The 20,000-nt window shown below is 43.9% G+C and overlaps 2 protein-coding genes across 2 annotated transcripts in view; both read right to left on the bottom strand.

Annotated features, from left to right (window-relative positions):
* Positions 1-18,364, bottom strand: part of LOC105899159 (collagen alpha-5(IV) chain-like) — a 22,424-nt gene extending 4,060 nt beyond the window's left edge. Inside the window, exons 1-31 of the mRNA XM_031559391.2 lie at positions 18,290-18,364; positions 17,917-17,970; positions 17,769-17,810; positions 17,100-17,181; positions 16,426-16,461; positions 15,406-15,582; positions 14,820-14,909; positions 14,223-14,330; positions 13,725-13,795; positions 13,234-13,428; positions 12,900-13,071; positions 12,461-12,598; positions 11,884-12,099; positions 11,616-11,710; positions 10,386-10,536; positions 10,006-10,122; positions 9,489-9,653; positions 9,204-9,290; positions 8,086-8,214; positions 7,874-7,972; positions 7,213-7,305; positions 6,632-6,768; positions 4,373-4,493; positions 3,537-3,617; positions 3,089-3,187; positions 2,806-2,853; positions 2,238-2,420; positions 1,368-1,498; positions 1,047-1,119; positions 494-694; positions 33-128 (exon numbers count right to left, since the gene is read on the bottom strand). Of these exons, the coding sequence (XP_031415251.1) occupies positions 33-128; positions 494-694; positions 1,047-1,119; positions 1,368-1,498; positions 2,238-2,420; positions 2,806-2,853; positions 3,089-3,187; positions 3,537-3,617; positions 4,373-4,493; positions 6,632-6,768; positions 7,213-7,305; positions 7,874-7,972; positions 8,086-8,214; positions 9,204-9,290; positions 9,489-9,653; positions 10,006-10,122; positions 10,386-10,536; positions 11,616-11,710; positions 11,884-12,099; positions 12,461-12,598; positions 12,900-13,071; positions 13,234-13,428; positions 13,725-13,795; positions 14,223-14,330; positions 14,820-14,909; positions 15,406-15,582; positions 16,426-16,461; positions 17,100-17,181; positions 17,769-17,810; positions 17,917-17,970; positions 18,290-18,364 (3,562 nt within the window). The remainder of the gene's footprint in view (positions 1-32; positions 129-493; positions 695-1,046; positions 1,120-1,367; positions 1,499-2,237; positions 2,421-2,805; positions 2,854-3,088; positions 3,188-3,536; positions 3,618-4,372; positions 4,494-6,631; positions 6,769-7,212; positions 7,306-7,873; positions 7,973-8,085; positions 8,215-9,203; positions 9,291-9,488; positions 9,654-10,005; positions 10,123-10,385; positions 10,537-11,615; positions 11,711-11,883; positions 12,100-12,460; positions 12,599-12,899; positions 13,072-13,233; positions 13,429-13,724; positions 13,796-14,222; positions 14,331-14,819; positions 14,910-15,405; positions 15,583-16,425; positions 16,462-17,099; positions 17,182-17,768; positions 17,811-17,916; positions 17,971-18,289) is intronic.
* Positions 18,365-18,424: 60 nt separating this feature from the next.
* The window catches only part of LOC116218370 (collagen alpha-5(IV) chain-like), a 12,666-nt gene continuing 11,090 nt past the window's right edge, over positions 18,425-20,000 (bottom strand). The window contains exons 15-16 of the mRNA XM_031559649.1: positions 18,913-18,975; positions 18,425-18,535 (exon numbers count right to left, since the gene is read on the bottom strand). Coding sequence (XP_031415509.1) covers positions 18,479-18,535; positions 18,913-18,975 — 120 coding nt within the window. The 3' untranslated portion in view covers positions 18,425-18,478. The remainder of the gene's footprint in view (positions 18,536-18,912; positions 18,976-20,000) is intronic.

Genomic DNA, 20,000 nt, shown 5'->3' with positions numbered 1-20,000 from the left:
CCACTTCAGCATACGTATATCGTGCATCATACCTGTGTGGCCAGGCGATCCTTTGTCTCCATTTTCCCCAGGGAAACCTATAGGTCCAGGACGCCCATAGCCTGGCAAGCCCTTAGGTCCTGGATAACCTGTCAATGAGAAGGACATTAAGGTAATTTGATTTTACTTTCATTATCAAGCCACCGTAGTGTAAAGAGCCATTCAGAAACATTTCCAATCTGTTGTGTGAAAAATACAGTAAAATTGTAGCTCTCAAGTTGGGGATCTACAATTAGAGTGGGGAACTCACAACAGCACGGACTCGGGTTCCGTTTGTTGAAAACACAGGACCTGATTTACCTTCAGTATGATTCTACGTTACTAAATAAGTGAGAGTGCCTGTAGAGGTCTACTGCGGAAAACCTTGTGGTTCCTCTCACTCGTCCGCTTGTCTTGAGTGTCCACTGCAGAGTAGCGTGGCAAACAGCTTTTAGTGAGAGGATCAGTATCCCACCTTGTCGTCCTGCGTTTCCAGGACCTCCTGCATTACCGGGTGGCCCGGGGGAACCAGGCCTTCCTTTAGGGCCCGGGGCACCAGGCACTATATGAAAGTCAATTTGCTTCGGTGGGGGCCGCTGGCCTGGAGCTCCAGGTGGTCCTTGCCTACCAGGAGGACCTCTAGCACCCCGATTCCCACTGGGTGATCCAGGTTCACCTATGAAATTGCAAATCAGGATTTAAACCTCATCAGTAACATGTGACGCAGTATATTCCCTCTCGTAGTGCAGCCTTGGATTTGTTTTGTGTGGAAAAGGTGCTGGCTATGTCATACTGTTCAGTGTGGTCTTTACATTTCTAAACCAAGTCTTATTACTAATATTACAACCTTTATGCACAGCTGGGTAAAACTTGCATGATCAGATCAACAGATCAAACTTCTTGATTGATGGATGAATAATGACCAAGAATTTCTTTCAGCACGTCACATCCAGTAATCTGTGGTTGGTAAATCATCTCCTGTTCCTCAGGAGTAAATGAGCAGTGACCCTGTGACCTCTGTACATTACCATGGAGTCCTGGGGATCCGGGCGGTCCGGAGTCACCCCTCGGCCCCGATAGGCCCTGACTACCTCCTGGTCCCTGGGAATGACACATCATCAGCTAGAGTCAGAGCTCAAATAAAGGCTGATTTCATTGTTTTTCTAGTAACACTAAGTAATAAGTATACATAAAAACAAGGAGTATTGATGGATTCTAATCGAACACGAAAAAAGACGTTATGGACTTAAATAAGACTCAGGGAGAATCATATGACATAAATCTGTAAGAAATACAGACAAACTTGTCACCAAACACCATTTTTCTTGGAAAAATCAAGTGGAACTAACGGGTCTTCCTGGTGCGCCGAAGCTCCCTGAAGAGCCTTTAGGCCCAGAAGGTCCTGGAGATCCGACGTGTCCTTTCGGTCCTTTAGATCCTGAACCTGGAGGCCCAGCAACACCTTGAGGCCCGGGACGCCCTGCAAGGGGGTAAAATAAAATGTAATCAAAATTTAAAACTTAAGACTCTACTCTTCACTTAAGTTTGTGAAATGTGTAGAATATGTGGGGCATGTGCTTCTCACTTCAATGAAAAACAGACTAAATACACAACAGACTGGCTACTGCATTAGAATAGGTATTGCCATTACCTTGTTTTCGATTTGATTATGTCACTGCAAAAGCATTGTTGTGAGACAATGAGTTATAATATTTGTGTCTAATCTGCATAGTGTGTTGTCATTGGTCGACACGCTCTGGTGTATAAACCTATGAAAATCAATCCGATAGGGGTTGAAGTGTAAAGTTGGCCATTACAAATCAGAATGTTTTCAGAGTAATTAGCAGAATATTCCATTAAGATAGATTAAATGTCCACTTAAGCACACTTTTGTTTTATACTTCATTATAGTGTAGTATAATATACATATAGAGTAACCGACAGTAACAACACACACATTGCCCAGGACTGTAAATACATCCATTGGCTGCTGCAGTGCACACTCTTACACTTCAGTTTGTAGTACGATAACAAGTTTACAAAGTGGTAAAGTAAAGTAGTATAAAGTACTACTCTTTCTACTTATAGGATTGCTTTGAGGAGGTTCACAGAGCTGAAAGCGCCGTAAGGATTATTTGTTGTCATCGTTATGGTAACCGGGAGAGTTCATCATAGCAGCAGAACAAAACCTCATTGGGTTAAAGAAATATCCTTCTCACCCTGTGGTCCGGCTGGTCCAGGGTAGCCCAGTTCTCCCCTCTCTCCATCTCTACAGCCTTTACTACCTCCTCTGGGACCCTTTGGTCCTCTTAGTCCTGGAGGGCCTGGTGGCCCGGTATCGCCCGGGGGTCCAGACGGGCCACTTCTTGAGTACCCAGGAGGGCCTTGATCACCCTCGAGTCCTGAAGAAACAGGCAATTGCAAAATTCATAGCCAGCTGAGACAATTTCTTGTGAGATCACCGACATGTCAATCTTTATGTCAATCTTTACATATCAATAGTCATCTTAGAATTCATACTGACTGGCAAACAGAGGTGGAACTCAATGTTAAGAAAATTTAAATTCTTCCCTACAACAGCAACCTTTTGGATATTCTAGCACACAGATATTCTGGAAGACATTACAATTTATGAGTAATTAAGAAACTCAATTTGTAAATGCCAGACACACTACACTATAGTATCTGTCCTTCCCTGACAAGAAACTTTCTAGGAACTTTGCTACTTTTACTTGGCTGCCCATAATCAAGTAAAATAGAGGTGCAGAGTGCAGACTTTTAACCCACCTCGACTGCCCTTCGCTCCTCTTAAGCCAGGCAAGTAGGATGTAAGTCCTGATGAAAAAAGAAGACATGGCAGTATATATAGGCTGATTCCGCCATGCATGGAGCTGTCATGGTCATTTACTCAGCACAGACAAAGCTTCAGATTTTCTGCAGCTCAGATCATGTATACTGGGAGCCCAAATCTGAACCAGTTTGCTATACAACACTTGTCTTACTTACAGACCTTTTTAGTGTTACCACGTCTGTGTCTAACAAATACTTTGAAGAAACATTCTCGTTTTACCTGGCTCTCCTTTCAGTCCTGGGCGCCCTGGGAAGCCATTGCCCCCAGTATTTCCCATCATGCCCTTGGGACCAGTGAGGCCGGGAGGGCCTGTCACGCCTGTGAGGATGTAGATAGTAAATGAATCATACTTAACGCCTAATCTACCAAAAGAACTGGTATACAACAACGTCACAGGAGCTCACGGGCAAGCACCTGTCAAAAAGTCTGTTTACAGTAAAACAAGCGTCAACTGATCCATGCTTTGGTGTAACACTATGTGTAGGTATGCCTGGGTTGCTGGTGTCAACTTCTTTGTTATGGAAGAATACAGGGTTCAGGACTATACAGATTCTTCTGTTTGCTCTTTGTGGTCTGTTCCACTTTTAGATTAGGTTGTCACTAAAAAGTCTATGATGTAATTTTCTTTTCTCACTTTCCCTCATGTCTGACCACATGAATGACCTACCAACTGGTCCAATTGGGCCATGGTGTCCTGGGCTGCCAGGTCTACCAGATATCCCTGGTTCTCCAGGTGGGCCAGGGGGTCCTAAAGAAGGAAAGTCATGAGGGTTAGAGGGAGTAAGGTGTCTTACACACACATGGGCTGATACTGTAGCCAACATCAGGGCAGGTACAAACTGGTCAACCTGCGTCTGATCCACAGAAGCCTCACAGGCTTATTACTCCAGCACGCACCAGACAATTATAGTCAAAAACATCTTCCTAAAGGTTGTGTGATAAACATCAGATTCAGTCATTTTAAAGGACATTTACTTTTCTCAATTTGCATTACTGCTAAATTGTGAAATGCTGTTCCATTTATCTGGAAATGTACTGGTCATTTTTGTCGCTGCAAACTTGGATTTTGTACCATTCTCCCCGGTCAGACAGTATTCTACTAGGGGTTTCTTCTGTGCAATTTGGTTGTGTGTCAAGTCATACAATGAAATGCAAAGGAAAGACAAAGGACTACACATGTTGGTGCCTGTAATGACAAACAAACACATGTCTGACTAAAACTGGTGCTGCCGTAACAGCCATCAGCTCTGGGAAATGGCCTCATATTGTTACAGCTTTACCTGTGAGATGTTACCTGGATACAGAATGCATTTCAAGACGGGCACTTTTCTTGAGCCCCGGGGGACAAGAGGAAGAAGCCGCCAAAAATACAGTCGGGGAAAGTTAGTGGACCAACAGTGGCAGCCCACGGTGACTGACTGGAACCACCCGACAGCCCAGCCCAGAGCCCAGAACAGCATAAGCTTCTACTAGGAAGCAGGGGCTATATAATTCATTTCTTACCCAGGTAACCAGGATCTCCTAGTAGTCCTTTGCGTCCAGGTAGTCCAAATGATCCTGGGTATCCCTGCTCTCCTTTCTGTCCTTTCAGTCCTGGACCAGTGCAGCCCCGCCCAGGCTCCCCCTACACATGGACACAAACCAGCTGGCACATAAAACGCTCAACCGCATTTCTTCAACTTGTATGATATTCGAGATATTTCAATGGGGTGTGGGGAGTTGAACCAGCTGAGATTTCTTGTAACAATGAAAAGTGAGATGGTGAATACAAAGGGCATTCTAGAAGTAGACTGTATTGGTGAAATTAGGTTGTTTGCCAAGACTAAGTCATTTGCATAGCACTGTGTTTGTTTGTCTTTGTTCTGAATCCAGAACATTTGTAAATCAAAATACAAATACTCTGAGCTAATCTTTTTACTATTAGTTTTTAGACACATACACACATTTCATAACGAGTTCTAGCTGTTCAACAGGTCTTTCTACACGTAGGCCTCTAAAGGAGTTTGCACAAATACTCTGTGCCATTAATACAGCTGCATGGAGGCACAGATGAACATACATACACACATATTACACACTCACAGGGACATACAGACAGATACACACATACACACATATTACACACTCACAGGGACATACAGACATATTACACACTCACAGGGACATACAGACAGATACACACATATTACACACTCACAGGGACATACAGACAGATACACACATACACACATATTACACACTCACAGGGACATACAGACAGATACACACATATTACACACTCACAGGGACATACAGACAGATACACACATATTACACACTCACAGGGACATACAGACAGATACACACATATTACACACTCACAGGGACATACAGACAGATACACACATATTACACACTCACAGGGACATACAGACAGATACACACATACACACATATTACACACTCATAGGGACATACAGACAGATACACACATACACACATATTACACACTCACAGGGACATACAGACACATACACACATACACACTCACAGGGACATACAGACAGATACATACATACACACATATTACACACTCACAGGGACATACAGACAGATACACACATATTACACACTCACAGGGACATACAGACAGATACACACATACACACATATTACACACTCACAGGGACATACAGACAGATACACACATATTACACACTCACAGGGACATACAGACATATACACACATATTACACACTCACAGGGACATACAGACAGATACACACATATTACACACTCACAGGGACATACAGACAGATACACACATATTACACACTCACAGGGGCATACAGACATATACACACATACACACATATTACACACTCACAGGGACATACAGACAGATACACACATATTACACACTCACAGGGACATACAGACAGATACACACATATTACACATATTACACACTCACAGGGACATACAGACAGATACACACATATTACACACTCACAGGGACATACAGACAGATACACACATATTACACACTCACAGGGGCATACAGACATATACACACATATTACACACTCACAGGGACATACAGACAGATACACACATATTACACATATTACACACTCACAGGAACATACAGACAGATACACACATATTACACACTCACAGGGACATACAGACAGATACACACATACACACATATTACACACTCACAGGGACATACAGACAGATACACACATATTACACACTCACAGGGACATACAGACAGATACACACATATTACACACTCACAGGGACATACAGACAGATACACACATATTACACACTCACAGGGGCATACAGACATATACACACATATTACACACTCACAGGGACATACAGACAGATACACACATACACACATATTATGGACTCACAGGGACATACAGACAGATACACACATATTACACACTCACAGGGACATACAGACAGATACACACATATTACACATATTACACACTCACAGGGACATACAGACAGATACACACATACACACATATTACACACTCACAGGGACATACAGACAGATACACACATATTACACATATTACACACTCACAGGAACATACAGACAGATACACACATTCACACCCCAAACGCTCACAGGGACATACAGACAGATACACACATTCACACCCCACACGCTCACAGGGACATACAGACAGATACACACATTCACACGCCACACACCTCTCTCTCTCTCTCTCTCTCTCTCAGAAGGACAGCTCTTACCTTCTGGCCTCTTTGTCCAGGTGGGCCGTATGATCCTGTAGCCTCACCTGGTTCTCCCTTTCGTCCATGGTGACCCGGTGTGCCTCTCAGTCCAGGTGGGCCATGTACACCAGGTATCCCCTTCATGCCAGTTAGACCTGAGACGGAGAGCATGCAGGTGGAAGAAATGTTTTTTTCTTTCTTTCAAGAAACAAAGCAAAGGTATTGCAACTGTAATGGTGTGGGTGCTCACTGTGTATGCAAACAAATGTGTGCATCCCTGCATGACTGCATGTGTTTAAGTATGTGAGTGAGTGAGTGATTGAGTGACTGAGTGAGTGAGTGAGTGAGTGAGTGAGTGAGTGACTGAGTGAGTGACTGAGTGAGTGAGTGAGTGACTGAGTGAGTGAGTGAGTGAGTGAGTGAGTGAACTGAGTGGGTGAGTGAGTGAATGAGTGAGTGGGTGAGTGAGTGAGTGAATGAGTGGGTGAGTGAGTGAATGAGTGACTGAGTGGGTGAGCGAAATAGAGAGAGAGAGAGAGAATGACAGAGAAAGAAAGAAGGAGAGGTCGATGTTTTGTTATGTTGCTGTGGGCTCTCACCAGGAAAGCCAATGATCCCTGGGCTCCCTTTGGGTCCAGGATATCCAGGTCCTCCAGGACTGTACGCATCATTGCCAGGATCACCAGGAGGCCCTAAATAATATACACATGCATTGACACCTGGATAGTTGTGTGCTAAATAGCATACTATTGTCATATGCAGACTAATGTGCCTGTACCCCGACCTTGTACTGTGCCATTTCGTCATGGCATTGTGTAAGCATGCAAAAAGAAATCTACTATTATTTGTTGATAGTTGCCGAATGTTTAGAAATAGAAAAACATACTAACACAACGTTTATTTGGTATGTCCACTGATGCATTCATATACTGTTATGGCAGATCAAAGCAGCAGTAAGACGCTTTGGTCTAGAGCTAGTGAGCTAACTACCTAAGACATACAAAAAGCTATCTGGTGCTTTCTGGCGATATACGTAGTTGCTGATGTCGTGCTGTGAAAGCTTTTTGGCGGGGTGGTACACCCCGGACCACAGAACTAGTAAATAGCCTGGGCAGCTAGTGGGAATGACAAGTATGTTCATCTGTCCTGGGTCAAATGACCAACTTTAAGATGATACTAAAACTAGTTGCCCCAAAAAAAAACATGCCTCAAAAGTGCTGCATATTGTTGCTTTGAGGCTTTAAAGGAGGGCTTACTGACCTGCATGCCCCGGAGGCCCTGGGTTTCCATCTCTTCCACCATGGCCAGGTTGTCCAGGGCGTCCTTTGATGCCTTTTGCACCAGGTAAGCCAGGGTGACCTGAGCCACACCGCCGCATCCAAGACACAAACCAACCACGCATCATGTCACTCACTTCATGTCAAGACTTGCAGTAATAAGAACATATTGTGTTTAGCTGTTCAAGTTCTAACCTGCTGGACCAGGTTCTCCTGTTATACTCGGTATGTTTCTTCTGAGGCCTGGGGTACCAGGGTCACCCTGATCCCCCTTTATACCGTCAGCACCCATGACACCTTTCCAGCCAGGTGCTCCTGGAGAACCTGAAAGACAATGTCAAAGAGGAATGATTGGAAAACAGTGTTGTCTTTCATTGATCCGTTCACAAAACAAACATCTAAAATCAAAATCACAGCATTCTGATGGGTTATTGTTGAGTGTGCTATTTTCCCTTTGAGGCTCCACATATCACTTTCCAACAGTGTCCCCCAGCTCCACAGTAGTCTGGGTTGGCATCATTTTTCATTACCAACTAGTACGAACCAACTAGCATTAGCCAATGTGTAATGGCAGATAGCAAGCTAGGGAACTATAATGCATTAGCTATGATTATATAATAGCTGTGTGTCATACCTTGCAGGAACAGGGGTTGCAAGTATACTAGATAGCTCAGATAATATCACTGTAAAGATTGTGGTGGATTTAAAGGTACAGTCTGCAATATAGGAATTATACCCTTCTGTGCTCCTAATGCTTACGTTGATTGGCTGGAATTGTGTATGGCTCAGTCCGAGCCACTATGTTTATTTCCCATTTAGAGAGCCGGGACTGTGTACAAACACCAGAGTTTTTTTTAGCACACACACTGAATGGACAGCAAGAGGAGCAATTCGCTGAATGTGTGTATTGGATAGAGTGAGTTGGAGTTGTATTGAGTGTATTTGATTAGAATAACGATTAGCAGACTGCATATTTAAATTACTGCCCCAGGCTCAATGGCATTCTTCTTTAAATCAGGCAATTCATATTCACAATCAGTTGGGCATAGGTGACCAACATGCTCCTTTCAGGTTCTCAGTATAAAAAGCAGATTTTGGAGTATTCCACAAAAACCTGTCTCTCCATGATCCCTCAAACAAGTCTTTTAATATGAATAACAGAGAAATTGGAAGCTACAAACTTCACAATGTCTACTGGAGCTTCCTCCTCCCATTTACAAGGTCATATCCCACTTACAAGGTCATATCTTCCTCTTTTCCTTTGATTTCCCAAGGCACGGACAGCATCATCATCAAACAGTATGGAATCTAACCTTTGGGTCCTGGTGGTCCTGGTGGTCCTATGGTGCCATCATCCCCCGGAACTCCTATCCCTGCTGGACCCGGATCTCCAGTCAATCCTGTCATTTGGGATGCATTGACCGCATTAATGCTTGTGTCGACTGGGTGGGAGAGTATTGTACTGGGATTAGGTGTACAAACTAGAAGCTTCCATAAAGAAAAGCACGTTATGACCAAGTGTCCACTCTCACTGCAAAGGCAGTAGCTTCTGCAGCAGTAATCAGGGCCCATGTGGTTAGTCACGTAAAATCAGCAACCTTTGGTGCCAGGAGTCCCTTCTCTCCCCGGAGCTCCTTTTGGCCCTGGGAGGCCTTGTAGTGCGGGTACACGGAGGCCGGGCAGGCCGGGGGGTCCTGGGAGGCCTGGTGAACCAAACCCAGGATGACCTGTCGTTCCCCTAGACCCCTTCTCCCCTACAGCGCCTGTGAATGCAAAGGAAATGAAAAAGAGGTGTGTGTGTGTGTGTGTGTGTGTGTGTGTGTGTGTGTGTGTGTGTGTGTGTGTCTGTGTGTGTGTGTCATTTCATTGTATATAGATCATCTGATAGAGCATTCTGCTAGCATTGAGTAGCAAAACAATAAAAGAATAGAGATGCATAAATAAACTTGTCAAAAGTGAATGACATCATAGGACACTTCAGACTTCAGTGGCTAGAAAACTTCTTCGATGATTAAAGATGACTACATTATTATGTGTGAATGAGAAAGCATGTGGAATAAAGGGTTGTGTGTTAGAAGCAGGCATGAGTTTAAGCAGTATCACAGTGTCACTCACCTGGAGGGCCTTGAGGCCCAGTAGACCCAGTCGGTCCAGGTGGTCCCTGCTGCCCCCGTCCAGAGCAGGCCCCAGGTAAGCCTTCTTCACCAGGTAAACCCCAAGCACCCTTTTCTCCTGTAAAGCAGGCAATGAGAGGTTCATAAGAAGACCAACGCATAGACAGAGACAGAAAGAGAGGTGTGTGTGTGCGTGTGTGCGCGTTTGCATGCATGCCTATCTGTGTGTGTGTGTGTGTGTGTGTGTGTGTGTGTGTGTGTGTGTGTGTGTGTGTGTGTGTGTGTGTGTGTGTGTGTGTGCGTTTGTGCGCGTGTGCATGCATGTCTATCTGTGTGTGTATTTGTTTTTGAGTGTGTCTGTACTGTTGGGGGCAGGTGTACCTTTATTCCCAGGTGCTCCAGGAAACCCTGGAATTCCGCGATTTCCAGGCAGGCCTGCCGGCCCGAGGTCCCCAGAAGGCCCTGGGTCCCCCACAACCCCTGGGGGCCCTCGTGGCCCCGCTGCTCCAGGGCCCCCACCCCCAGCGTTACCCTGTGGATGCAGACATAATGGAGAGGGCTACCATAGTACTTCATCCCAGTCTCAGCATCCAACCACTCCTGAGACTGAACACACACACTTAACCAAGATCTCAAGAGACTCAACATCTCACCAATCAACCACTCCTGAGACTGAACACACTTAACCAAGATCTCAAGAGACTCAACATCTCAGCATCCAACCACTCCTGAGACTGAACACACTTAACCAAGATCTCAAGAGACTCAACATCTCAGCATCCAACCACTCCTGAGACTGAACACACTTAACCAAGATCTCAAGAGACTCAACATCTCAGCATCCAACCACTCCTGAGACTGAACACACTTAACCAAGATCTCAAGAGACTCAACATCTCAGCATCCAACCACTCCTGAGACTGAACACACTTAACCAAGATCTCAAGAGACTGAACATCTCACCAATCAACCCAGATATACCAATATATGAACCAAGCAACCACCCATTGTGTTTAGTCTTCACTGAATTCCTCCTCTTTGAACTCACTGATTACCTTCAGACACATGGACGTGTGACATAGTTACGTGTCCACATTGGTAAAATGCCACACAGTGCCAACGTTTTTGGTACTGAAACGAACAAATGGAAAATCTGTGTGGTGGTGTGTTGACATGCACATTTGCTGCATCTGACAATACACTAAGAACTGTTAAAGACATTGCAGGGTGTTTTTTTATAAGGACCTCCAGCAGATTATGCTGCAATGTGGCAAATTTGAATATTGCACTTATTACTTCCAGCCAGTTCCACCTAACATTTCCTCTTGATCTGGCAATGTAACCAATCAAAAACAAGTAAAATAGCAAACAAACTACATTCATCTACAACAGTCTAAATAAACAGTAAAGCCCATAAGTCTTACATGTTCTGAAACATGAAGGCCAGTGAACAAGACTGGCTCGACATGGCTGCTCCAGGTTTTTCAGATCTGTGGCACACAGTTAAGTAATCATCTGGGGCAGAAGGAGAGCCTTGAGAGTCAGGACCTAGCTACTGCGTGGACCTATACTGGTACACCTTGTGTGTTGGTTGTGAGGCTGTGCTCAGACCTTCTCTCCTGGTGGTCCGAGAAGCCCAGGAGCTCCTGGTCGGCCTGGGTATCCCTTGCTGGGGGGTCCAGGCAACCCCGGCTGACCCTTGTCCCCTTAGAAAATGAAGGATTTAGTTCACTTCCGTAACATGCATACATACACTGGGTAATGTATGTCTCTCTCTCTCACACTCACGCACGCACGCACGCACGCACGCACGCACTTATTACTGAGCAGTTACATTATATGTTCCCTTTGAGTGAGACGGATTTATTCTCCTTCTCACCTTTGTGTCCAGGTGGTCCTGGGCTTGAAGACTGAATGAGACCAGGCTCTCCCTTTGGCCCTGGGGGACCAGTACCTGCTGCAGGACCTGCAGGTCCTGGGTAACCTGTTAATAATAATATAAACAGGACATAGACATGGCTGACACAATAAACTGTGACTAAAAAGTGATGGCAATCTAATGCACTACTACTGACAATGCTCTGTGCAGTCTTTCCTTAGGACATTATGGTAATCAGTGACACAGTGCTGTTTTTGGTAATGGCATTAATACGGATGGAAATCACAAAACTGTTGTGATGCAATCTGTGCACTACAAATGGATGCTGTTGCAGAGCTACATTGAGTGTTTTGAGAAATAGTTGCCATCTCAAAAAATAACGAAGACAAACTCAAAGTCTTAAAACACAGTTTAAGGGGGTATTCTTTGAACAAAACAGGTGAACATGAATACAAAATATAGCCATTAGTAATTCTGTACCCATTTCAAATGCTGAATGTTAAACCATTTTCTCCATCTATAAAAGCATGATACATAACATGTCCTGGCATAAAACATCTCAGGCAGTCCTGTAAACTTGAAATGCTTCGACCAATGCCTGGCTGATGCCTTGCATGCTCACCTGGGGGGCCAGGAGGACCAGGGGGGCCTCTTCTTCCTGGGGGGCCAGGATCTCCCTGAACAGGGGTCTGTCTGACGTGCTCCCCTTTTTGACCTGCAGGTTAAGGAGGTACCGTATATACTGATATGTCCTTGAGATCCAACAGACAACCACAAATGGCCAGAAATGTGTCACAGTAGCAAAGGCATTTTTAGGCATGAAAGGGCGCACAAACAGGCTGTCATTTTGACTTTAGTTTTCCAGGCTGTCGTTGTGTGTGTGTGTTTGTGTGTTTGTGTGTGTGTGTGTGCATATTGTTGGGTATGAGTGAGTGTGTCCATGAGTGTCATCCCCTTGTCTGTGAGTGTTTCTGAGGTGTCTGTGTATGTGGTGTTTGTGTGTTCCTCTTTCTCACCTGGCAACCCTGGGGGCCCTCTGAAACCCGGCACACCAAAGTTGCCCTTTGACCCTGAGTATCCAGGCATTCCATACCCTGGTGGCCCCTGTGGTCCAGCTGGCCCCTGAGGTCCCACTCGACCCGGGAATCCATTTGGGCCTTGGTCTCCTTTCAGACCCAGAACACAAGACTGCAAACGACACAAAGAGCTGAATCATTCACTCAGTGTCAGGGCTCCAGCACACATCCTATATACTCTCTTGAGCGTCATTAAGCTGCACGTGTAACCTCCTCTACAGCAGCGCGCACAGTATGAGTGCACCTATGTGTGGCATGTCATGTCACCACTTACAAGTATGACGTCGCCCCTGGGGCCTGGTAGGCCTTTGTGGCCTGGATGTCCAGGAGAACCATACAACCCATCCTTCCCAGGTCTGCCTGCAGAGCCAGGGGAGCCTCTGTCTCCCTTTAACCCTGATGATCCATAGCCTCCCCCATGTCCTTTAGGTCCAGGGAAACCTGGGATGCCTGGTGGACCAGGTGCGCCCTAAAATCAACCAAAGAGCATAATGGATGTAAAGCTCATCTTAAAATGTAATTGCAGTACCTCATTTCATTGTGCTGTTGACTTCAGCAGTTTAGTCAAAAAATGTAATCTGACATCAAATCAAAATTAACTGAATTGAAAAGAATTTAACTGGAAAATAATCTAGTTCTACTTGAATGGGTTTAATTTGAATTGTAGTTAATTGCCCTGTCACCATTAAACTAAACTGATGTGGTAAATGGAAAGAAGCTAAAATATCACAATTGCCAGAGGCCTAGAAAATGATGATACCATACCGGAACTCCAGGGCCACCTGGATAGCCATTAAAACCCATGTCTCCCTTAAATCCTGGTCCTCCAGGCAGACCTAGGAACATAGTGGTCACAAATGACAAAATTACATTAAGTTAAGATAACATAAAGATGAAGAACTTAAGTGAAAATGGAAAATCCTCACAGTTAAAAACTATTACAATGTACGTATATTGGTCAATTTTAAATTGAGGGATTACGGATTTTCTTTTCAAAAACTGGCAAGCTAACAACCAACTGACTTGCTTTGCAAAACCACGTTTGGCAGATATGACCATGTATCATAAAAATGAATGTGACTGTGAAGTGAATGTGATGTGATAGAAACTAGCTATCTACAAAAAACTCTCCAAAATCTACAAATCTCTAGTAAAAAGTAGTAAAAACTGCATTGTAACTTAAGTTGTTGTCTATACTTTATCTTTGGCTTTACTGTAATCAGGAGAATGTCATGTTTTCCAAAGTGAAGGTGTCCCTCTGACCGACGTTACCAGGGGAACCAGGCTCTCCAGGTGGTCCAACGGGTCCAGTTGGTCCAAGATCTTCGCAGTCCTTCTCTTGGCACAGCAAGCAAGGTTCACCCTTGTCACCTGTGGTGTGACACATCAAAAATGAAACATTGTCAAAGCCCGTTATGAGGTTATTTCAAAAGATAAAGCATTTGTGTCCACATTAAAAACATTTTATTGGCAAAAATGTGTCTTATTAAGCTGGGAAGGCCTGGTCACAACATTAAAAGCAGTCAGACAAGCAAACCACAAAAAGGTTCTTTGAAACTTTGGAATAATATCAGAAGGCCATAAAGAGAACCTTCAAGGATTCCTTGATGGAGGAAATTGGACATTCCTCAGGGGGTTGATTTACTTTTACCTTTAAGATCAGGGGAATGTATTTATATATGCCGTATGAGGATGTGCAGACATCACATGCCCTCATTTCTGAGTAGGTTCCAACGTTGAGCTAGTCAGCCAGATATTAAATGTAAAAAGTGCACCTGTGGCATGCATGCAGTCAACATATGACACAACAGCAATGGAAGTTTGTTAAGTAATGGATGTGGAGTTAGGTGGCATGCCAACCTTGTAATCCTGGTTGGCCATCATATCCAAAAGGACCAGGTGGGCCTTTGACTCCTGTTTGGCTGTAATGATGAACACGGCAACTGTGATCTGCAAGAGCCCAGGTTCTGTTAGACACTTCTTCTGACTAGCATTTCAGTGTTTGTTTTTGCAATAAATATTTTTTTTTTACAGACTTTTATCAAGAGGGGCTCTACATGTAACAAACAATTAAGCATGCTTTGCCCCAAAATCTAATTTGCACAATGTCTTAAAAAATGTAAAGGGTGATGAAACATTAAATGCCCAAATTCTAAATATCCAAAATGGAGGCTTTAATTGCTCATGGCAAACATTACATCTAACCCCGAATGACGATGTGAGGGCCCTGGTCATCTCTTACTTCTTACACACAACCAGGCTCGCTCAGAACCTTTTCACTCTCCCATTACAAACTATTCAGATGCACCCACATGGCGCTCCTTCAGTTCACTTTGATAGGTATAAAATGTTTGTGTTGGCTCTTAATTAGTGTACCATGCTGGCTTATCTTATCTTTTGTTAAGACCCCATCGAGCTTGTGAGACTTTTTAGCTTTGTTACAGACCTGGGAGAAGTGGCCCTGGAGGCCCCGGGTCACCTGGGAGCCCTGGAAGTCCTGGAGTACCTGGGCAGCCCTCTTTTCCATGGTGAGCATGTCCAGGATCACCCACGTCTCCTTTAAATCCTGGGTCACCTTTGGGTCCTTGAGGTCCCGGAGGACCATGGATAAAAGATCCCCCACCTACAGATACACAAAATCAGTCTATGTGTCTGTGTGTGTGTGTGTGTGTGTGTGTGTGTGTGTGTGTGTCTCTGTGTGTGTGTGTGTCTCTGTGTGTGTGTGTCTGTGTGTGTGCGTGTGTGCGTTGTGTACGTATGTGTGTTTTATGTGTGTGTACTTTCAGGATATACTGAAGTTAGAAGTGCAGAAGTAGGAGCAAACATGAAATCAGCAGCTCTCTTCAGGAATCTCCTCTCTTCAGGAATCTGCTCTGTTTAAGGTATCAGCTTTTATTACACAGCTCTTCTTAATGCTGTAGAATGCTCTATTCACTTGAATGGGGCTTCCCAACGTTCGGTGGTCAACTATTTTTCCATATTTGACCGTTGCTATGCATAATTGACCGCTGTCAAGGGAAGTGGCCTTTTTGCCTCGGATTCACGTCTTTCGTAGCACTCCGCAAGTAGTCCGGTAATTTATCAACCTTAGTGTATTCCGTTGCTTAGCGACGTCAGCTGATCTGATCTTGAGTTTCAACTGACAGTTGAGCAGCTGTGTTCTAAAGAATGTTCAACGTCTTTGGCGAACTATTTCTCTGCTTTTTAACACCACGAATGGTAACAAATAAATTGTAAATAAAATAATATCATAAAAAGACACACTGTGTTAAGTTATTTTTTCGTTTTGGCAAGTAGCCGTGTAATAAGCGGGATAATGTATAGAACGCCGGTCATTATCGGGAAAATAAGCCCCTTCAGGGCGAAGCAACACCCCACCGCTTCGCGTCGGGGTGCTGTTCGCCCTGTCGGGGCTTATTTTCCCGATAATGACCGGCGTTCTATACATTATCCCTTACGTAGTTACCTGTGAGTCCAGGCGGCCCTGGAAAACCGTCCACACCTAGGGAAGAAACAGCACATAGATCACTTTGAATGATATGAAATGACAATGAAAGAAGAACTGGCTGCAGACTGATCCTTGGTGCATCTCAGTTAGTGCCTCTGTATCTGATATGTTTGGTTACATCACAGCTTAAGCCCTTCAGCTTAAACTTGAACTGGCATGCACTTTGTGAACATTTCTGCAGATGTATACAAATATCCACATTATTGAAGCTTTTGTTTATTTTGTTGAGTTTGTGATGTTTAAATGTTCTACAAAAACTGAGATTAGTTTCTGTGGAGGAAGTGTCCTTCAGTCAGTTTGTACTGTCTGCTAAGTCACTCCTGCTACTGATGCTCTGCTAGTTCAAGTAGTCCAGTGCAGGTTTAAGACAGTGCATGAAAGTGTGCCGAGCCCATTTGAAGCACAGGAGGGAGAATCAAAGCCATCACAGTTTCCTGACCTTACCTCACAAAACACTTTGGTCATGTGAACAGGAAAGATAGCTAGACACTTCTCAAAATGTTCAGCTTTTGCAGATAGCTATGAACTTCTCAAAATGTTCAGCTTTTGCTTCTGTGGAAAAGTGCAACCTTGTACAGCATTTTTGTCAGATAATGATTTTACAAAATACACAAATCAAATTGAGCATAAACCTGAGGGTCCAGGTAATCCAGTCTGTCCCGGAGGACCAGGGATTCCAGGATGGCCTTTGATGAGGTCAACTGTACCCACCACCTATCAAGATCAGGAGGAATAGTAAGTCAACTTGTGGATTTGGAACACTGTGCTGGTCCAAACTACTCATTTAAATAGTAACCAAAAAATGTATTCATTAAATCACACCCATAGCTATCAAATTAGGCTTTTATACTTTAATGTAGTTTTATCCAAAGGTGAATTCAGAAAAAAAACATGACAGTGCTGTTTAGTCATGGACATGTACTACTCAGTGACACTAAATATTCTTGGCTACTGACTCTATTGGCATGGCATGTCTAGTAGGGCCTTTATTCTAAATACCGGCTGTCTGTGCAACAGATTCACACCACCACTATGTTGGAAGACTTAGTTTACACCAGGCATTTTCAGTACACTGGACACATAATGGTGGTGGTCGGAGGGTCCGTTGGCGCTGATTGGCAGCCACGCTTCTGTCAGTCTGCCCCAGGGCAGCTGTGGCTACCGAGGTAGCTTACCACCACCGGTATGACTGTGTATGACTGCTGGACTCTGGACTCTGTAAAGCGACTTCGGGTATATAGAGAAGCAAAAAAAATAATGATGTTGATAGGATGAGGCCTTTTTATCAAGGAGCTACTCACCTCACCAGGGGCCCCCACTGCACCCGGGCTGCCCTTTTCTCCCTGGAAACCAATGGCATGACATGAAACAACTGAGCTTTTCCCATCAATACATAACCATACTGAATGCACATTACACGTACACACATGCTCAGCAGTCATCACTAACCTTTGGCCCATCGTTTCCCTGTAATCCATAGGGGCCACGGTCTCCTTTCACTCCCTACAAAATTCCAGTTTGAATTGAATTAGAAAATATTGTATATCTATCACAGCACTACATGGCACAGATTTGCAAAATTATAGCATGGTCTTTACACGATGAGCCTAGAAATCCTATTAGGCCATTACTGTAGCAGTCTAATCATGACGCAAGAGTTTGAGTTCTGATTTGCCCAAGATATGAAGGCAGAAGAGCGTGTTTGGGGAAGTCTGTGGCCAGAGTCCTGAAATGCCTTGGAAGGTCACGCAGGAGTTAACTGCATGTGCAGGACTCAGGCAGGATGTATGCGTGCCCTTTCCATAACAAAGGAGAAACAGACGTGTAAGGCGAGGCGCTGGATGAGCACGAAGCCACAGCCGCAGCTCGAGAGGTGAACTGTGTATAAGTTAAGCATAGGCGTGGTAAATGTGTTACATGTACAAACTTCCATGTAGAACAAGCATTTAATTTATGTCCCAATAAATTGCAAATTGACAGTTCAGGTTAGGATACAACACTCATAGAACACTCAACAATTTACCCCTCTTCCAGTTGGTCCAACGTTCCCATCTTTTCCTGGTTTTCCCTACAGCAGAAGAAACCGTAAGTGCTTTATTCAGACAATACGTCTGTATCCTCATTGTATATAGCAACTGCACACTCTAAACAACATAGCATTGGGTGTGGCAGTGGTACAGGAGGTAAAGAAGTCGTTTAGTAATCAGAAGGTTGCTAGTTCGATTCCCTGTCGAAGCGTCCTTGAGCAAGGCACTGAACCCCTAATTGCTCCTGATGTGCAGTGTGCCATCAGTGTAAATGTAAAATGTGTATACATTGTAAGTCGCACATATGTAAGTCGCTTTGGATAAAAGCGTCTGCTAAATGACTAAATGTAAATATATGTACTTGGTACCTCAGCTGTGTAAGCGTAGTGTAAAAGCATAGAGTGAAAGAGATACATACGTCAGGGCCAATTTCCCCTTTGTGTCCTTTTAGACCCTTTCCTGTGGAGGTTCCTGGCAACCCCTGCAGGTGCACAAACGAGCAATTAGGTAACCTTTATCAACTTTTTTCATCAAGGCCCCTGTCAAACAGTCGTGCAGAGAAGCAGAAGTTGACAGGTACAAGTGTAAGTCTACAAATGAATAGGTATGGGAATCAAGAACTGGTTCTAGTTGAAAACCGGTTCCAAACTGTGTTCGCAGATTGTAGGTGTTAGTAGTTAGGCTATAGCCTCAATTTGCTGAACTTTACAGTAGGCTAGCCTACATAACACATTACTACATAACAGTTTGCAGTGGGATAATTGAACGAGTTGAGGGGTAGAATTGCTAAATGGAGTAAGAAGATTGTACGGTAAAAAACCTCAAGGGTATCTCGAGGGTAGGCCTAGGTAGCCTAATATCACTGTGAGATAACCCAGGTTAACATGGGCATGATGTACGTGGAGCTTCGTTGTGCAGCCTACACTTGAATTTCCCTTCACATCCTTAAGATTACGTTTCGTATTTTTAATTAGCATTGATATGAACAAAGATCACATAGTAAAAAAAAATACTCCATCACTTCTTTATATAATATTGAACTTTTCCCATTTGTCGAATCAGTGTCACATCTGCTGTCAAATAAGGTATATCCGATACACTAATCCCCAGTTAAAATGAATCCCAGTAGATCTGTAACACCAGTTTTTGGATATTTAGGCTAGGCTACCAGAACATTGCTGAATGCCCTAATGTGTTCTGTTACGCTATATGTTGTGTCCTCATTTAATTGTGTCATCTGAGGGACAAATGTCTCATGTCATCATAATTATTAAAATACGTTTGTGTGGTGGGGTACTGTCAGGCATTATACAAGAGGGTACAGGGGAAGCCTTTACTTCCACCACACTATATCAACTCTGCTGTTTAAACACAAAGGATGTAAAATGAACATGATAAACATCAGATAAAGTGCTTTTCTCACAATGAATGAAGACCACCGACTCATTGTGAACATCATTTTAAGTCATTTAATTAGTTTGATTTATCAGAAATGTAATTAATGTA

Source organism: Clupea harengus, chromosome 22 (genome assembly GCF_900700415.2).
Source record: "Clupea harengus chromosome 22, Ch_v2.0.2, whole genome shotgun sequence".
NCBI classification, from domain to species: Eukaryota; Metazoa; Chordata; class Actinopteri; order Clupeiformes; family Clupeidae; genus Clupea; species Clupea harengus.
The sequence above is the reverse complement of the archived record's forward strand: the minus strand, read 5'-3'. Positions and strand labels throughout refer to the sequence as shown.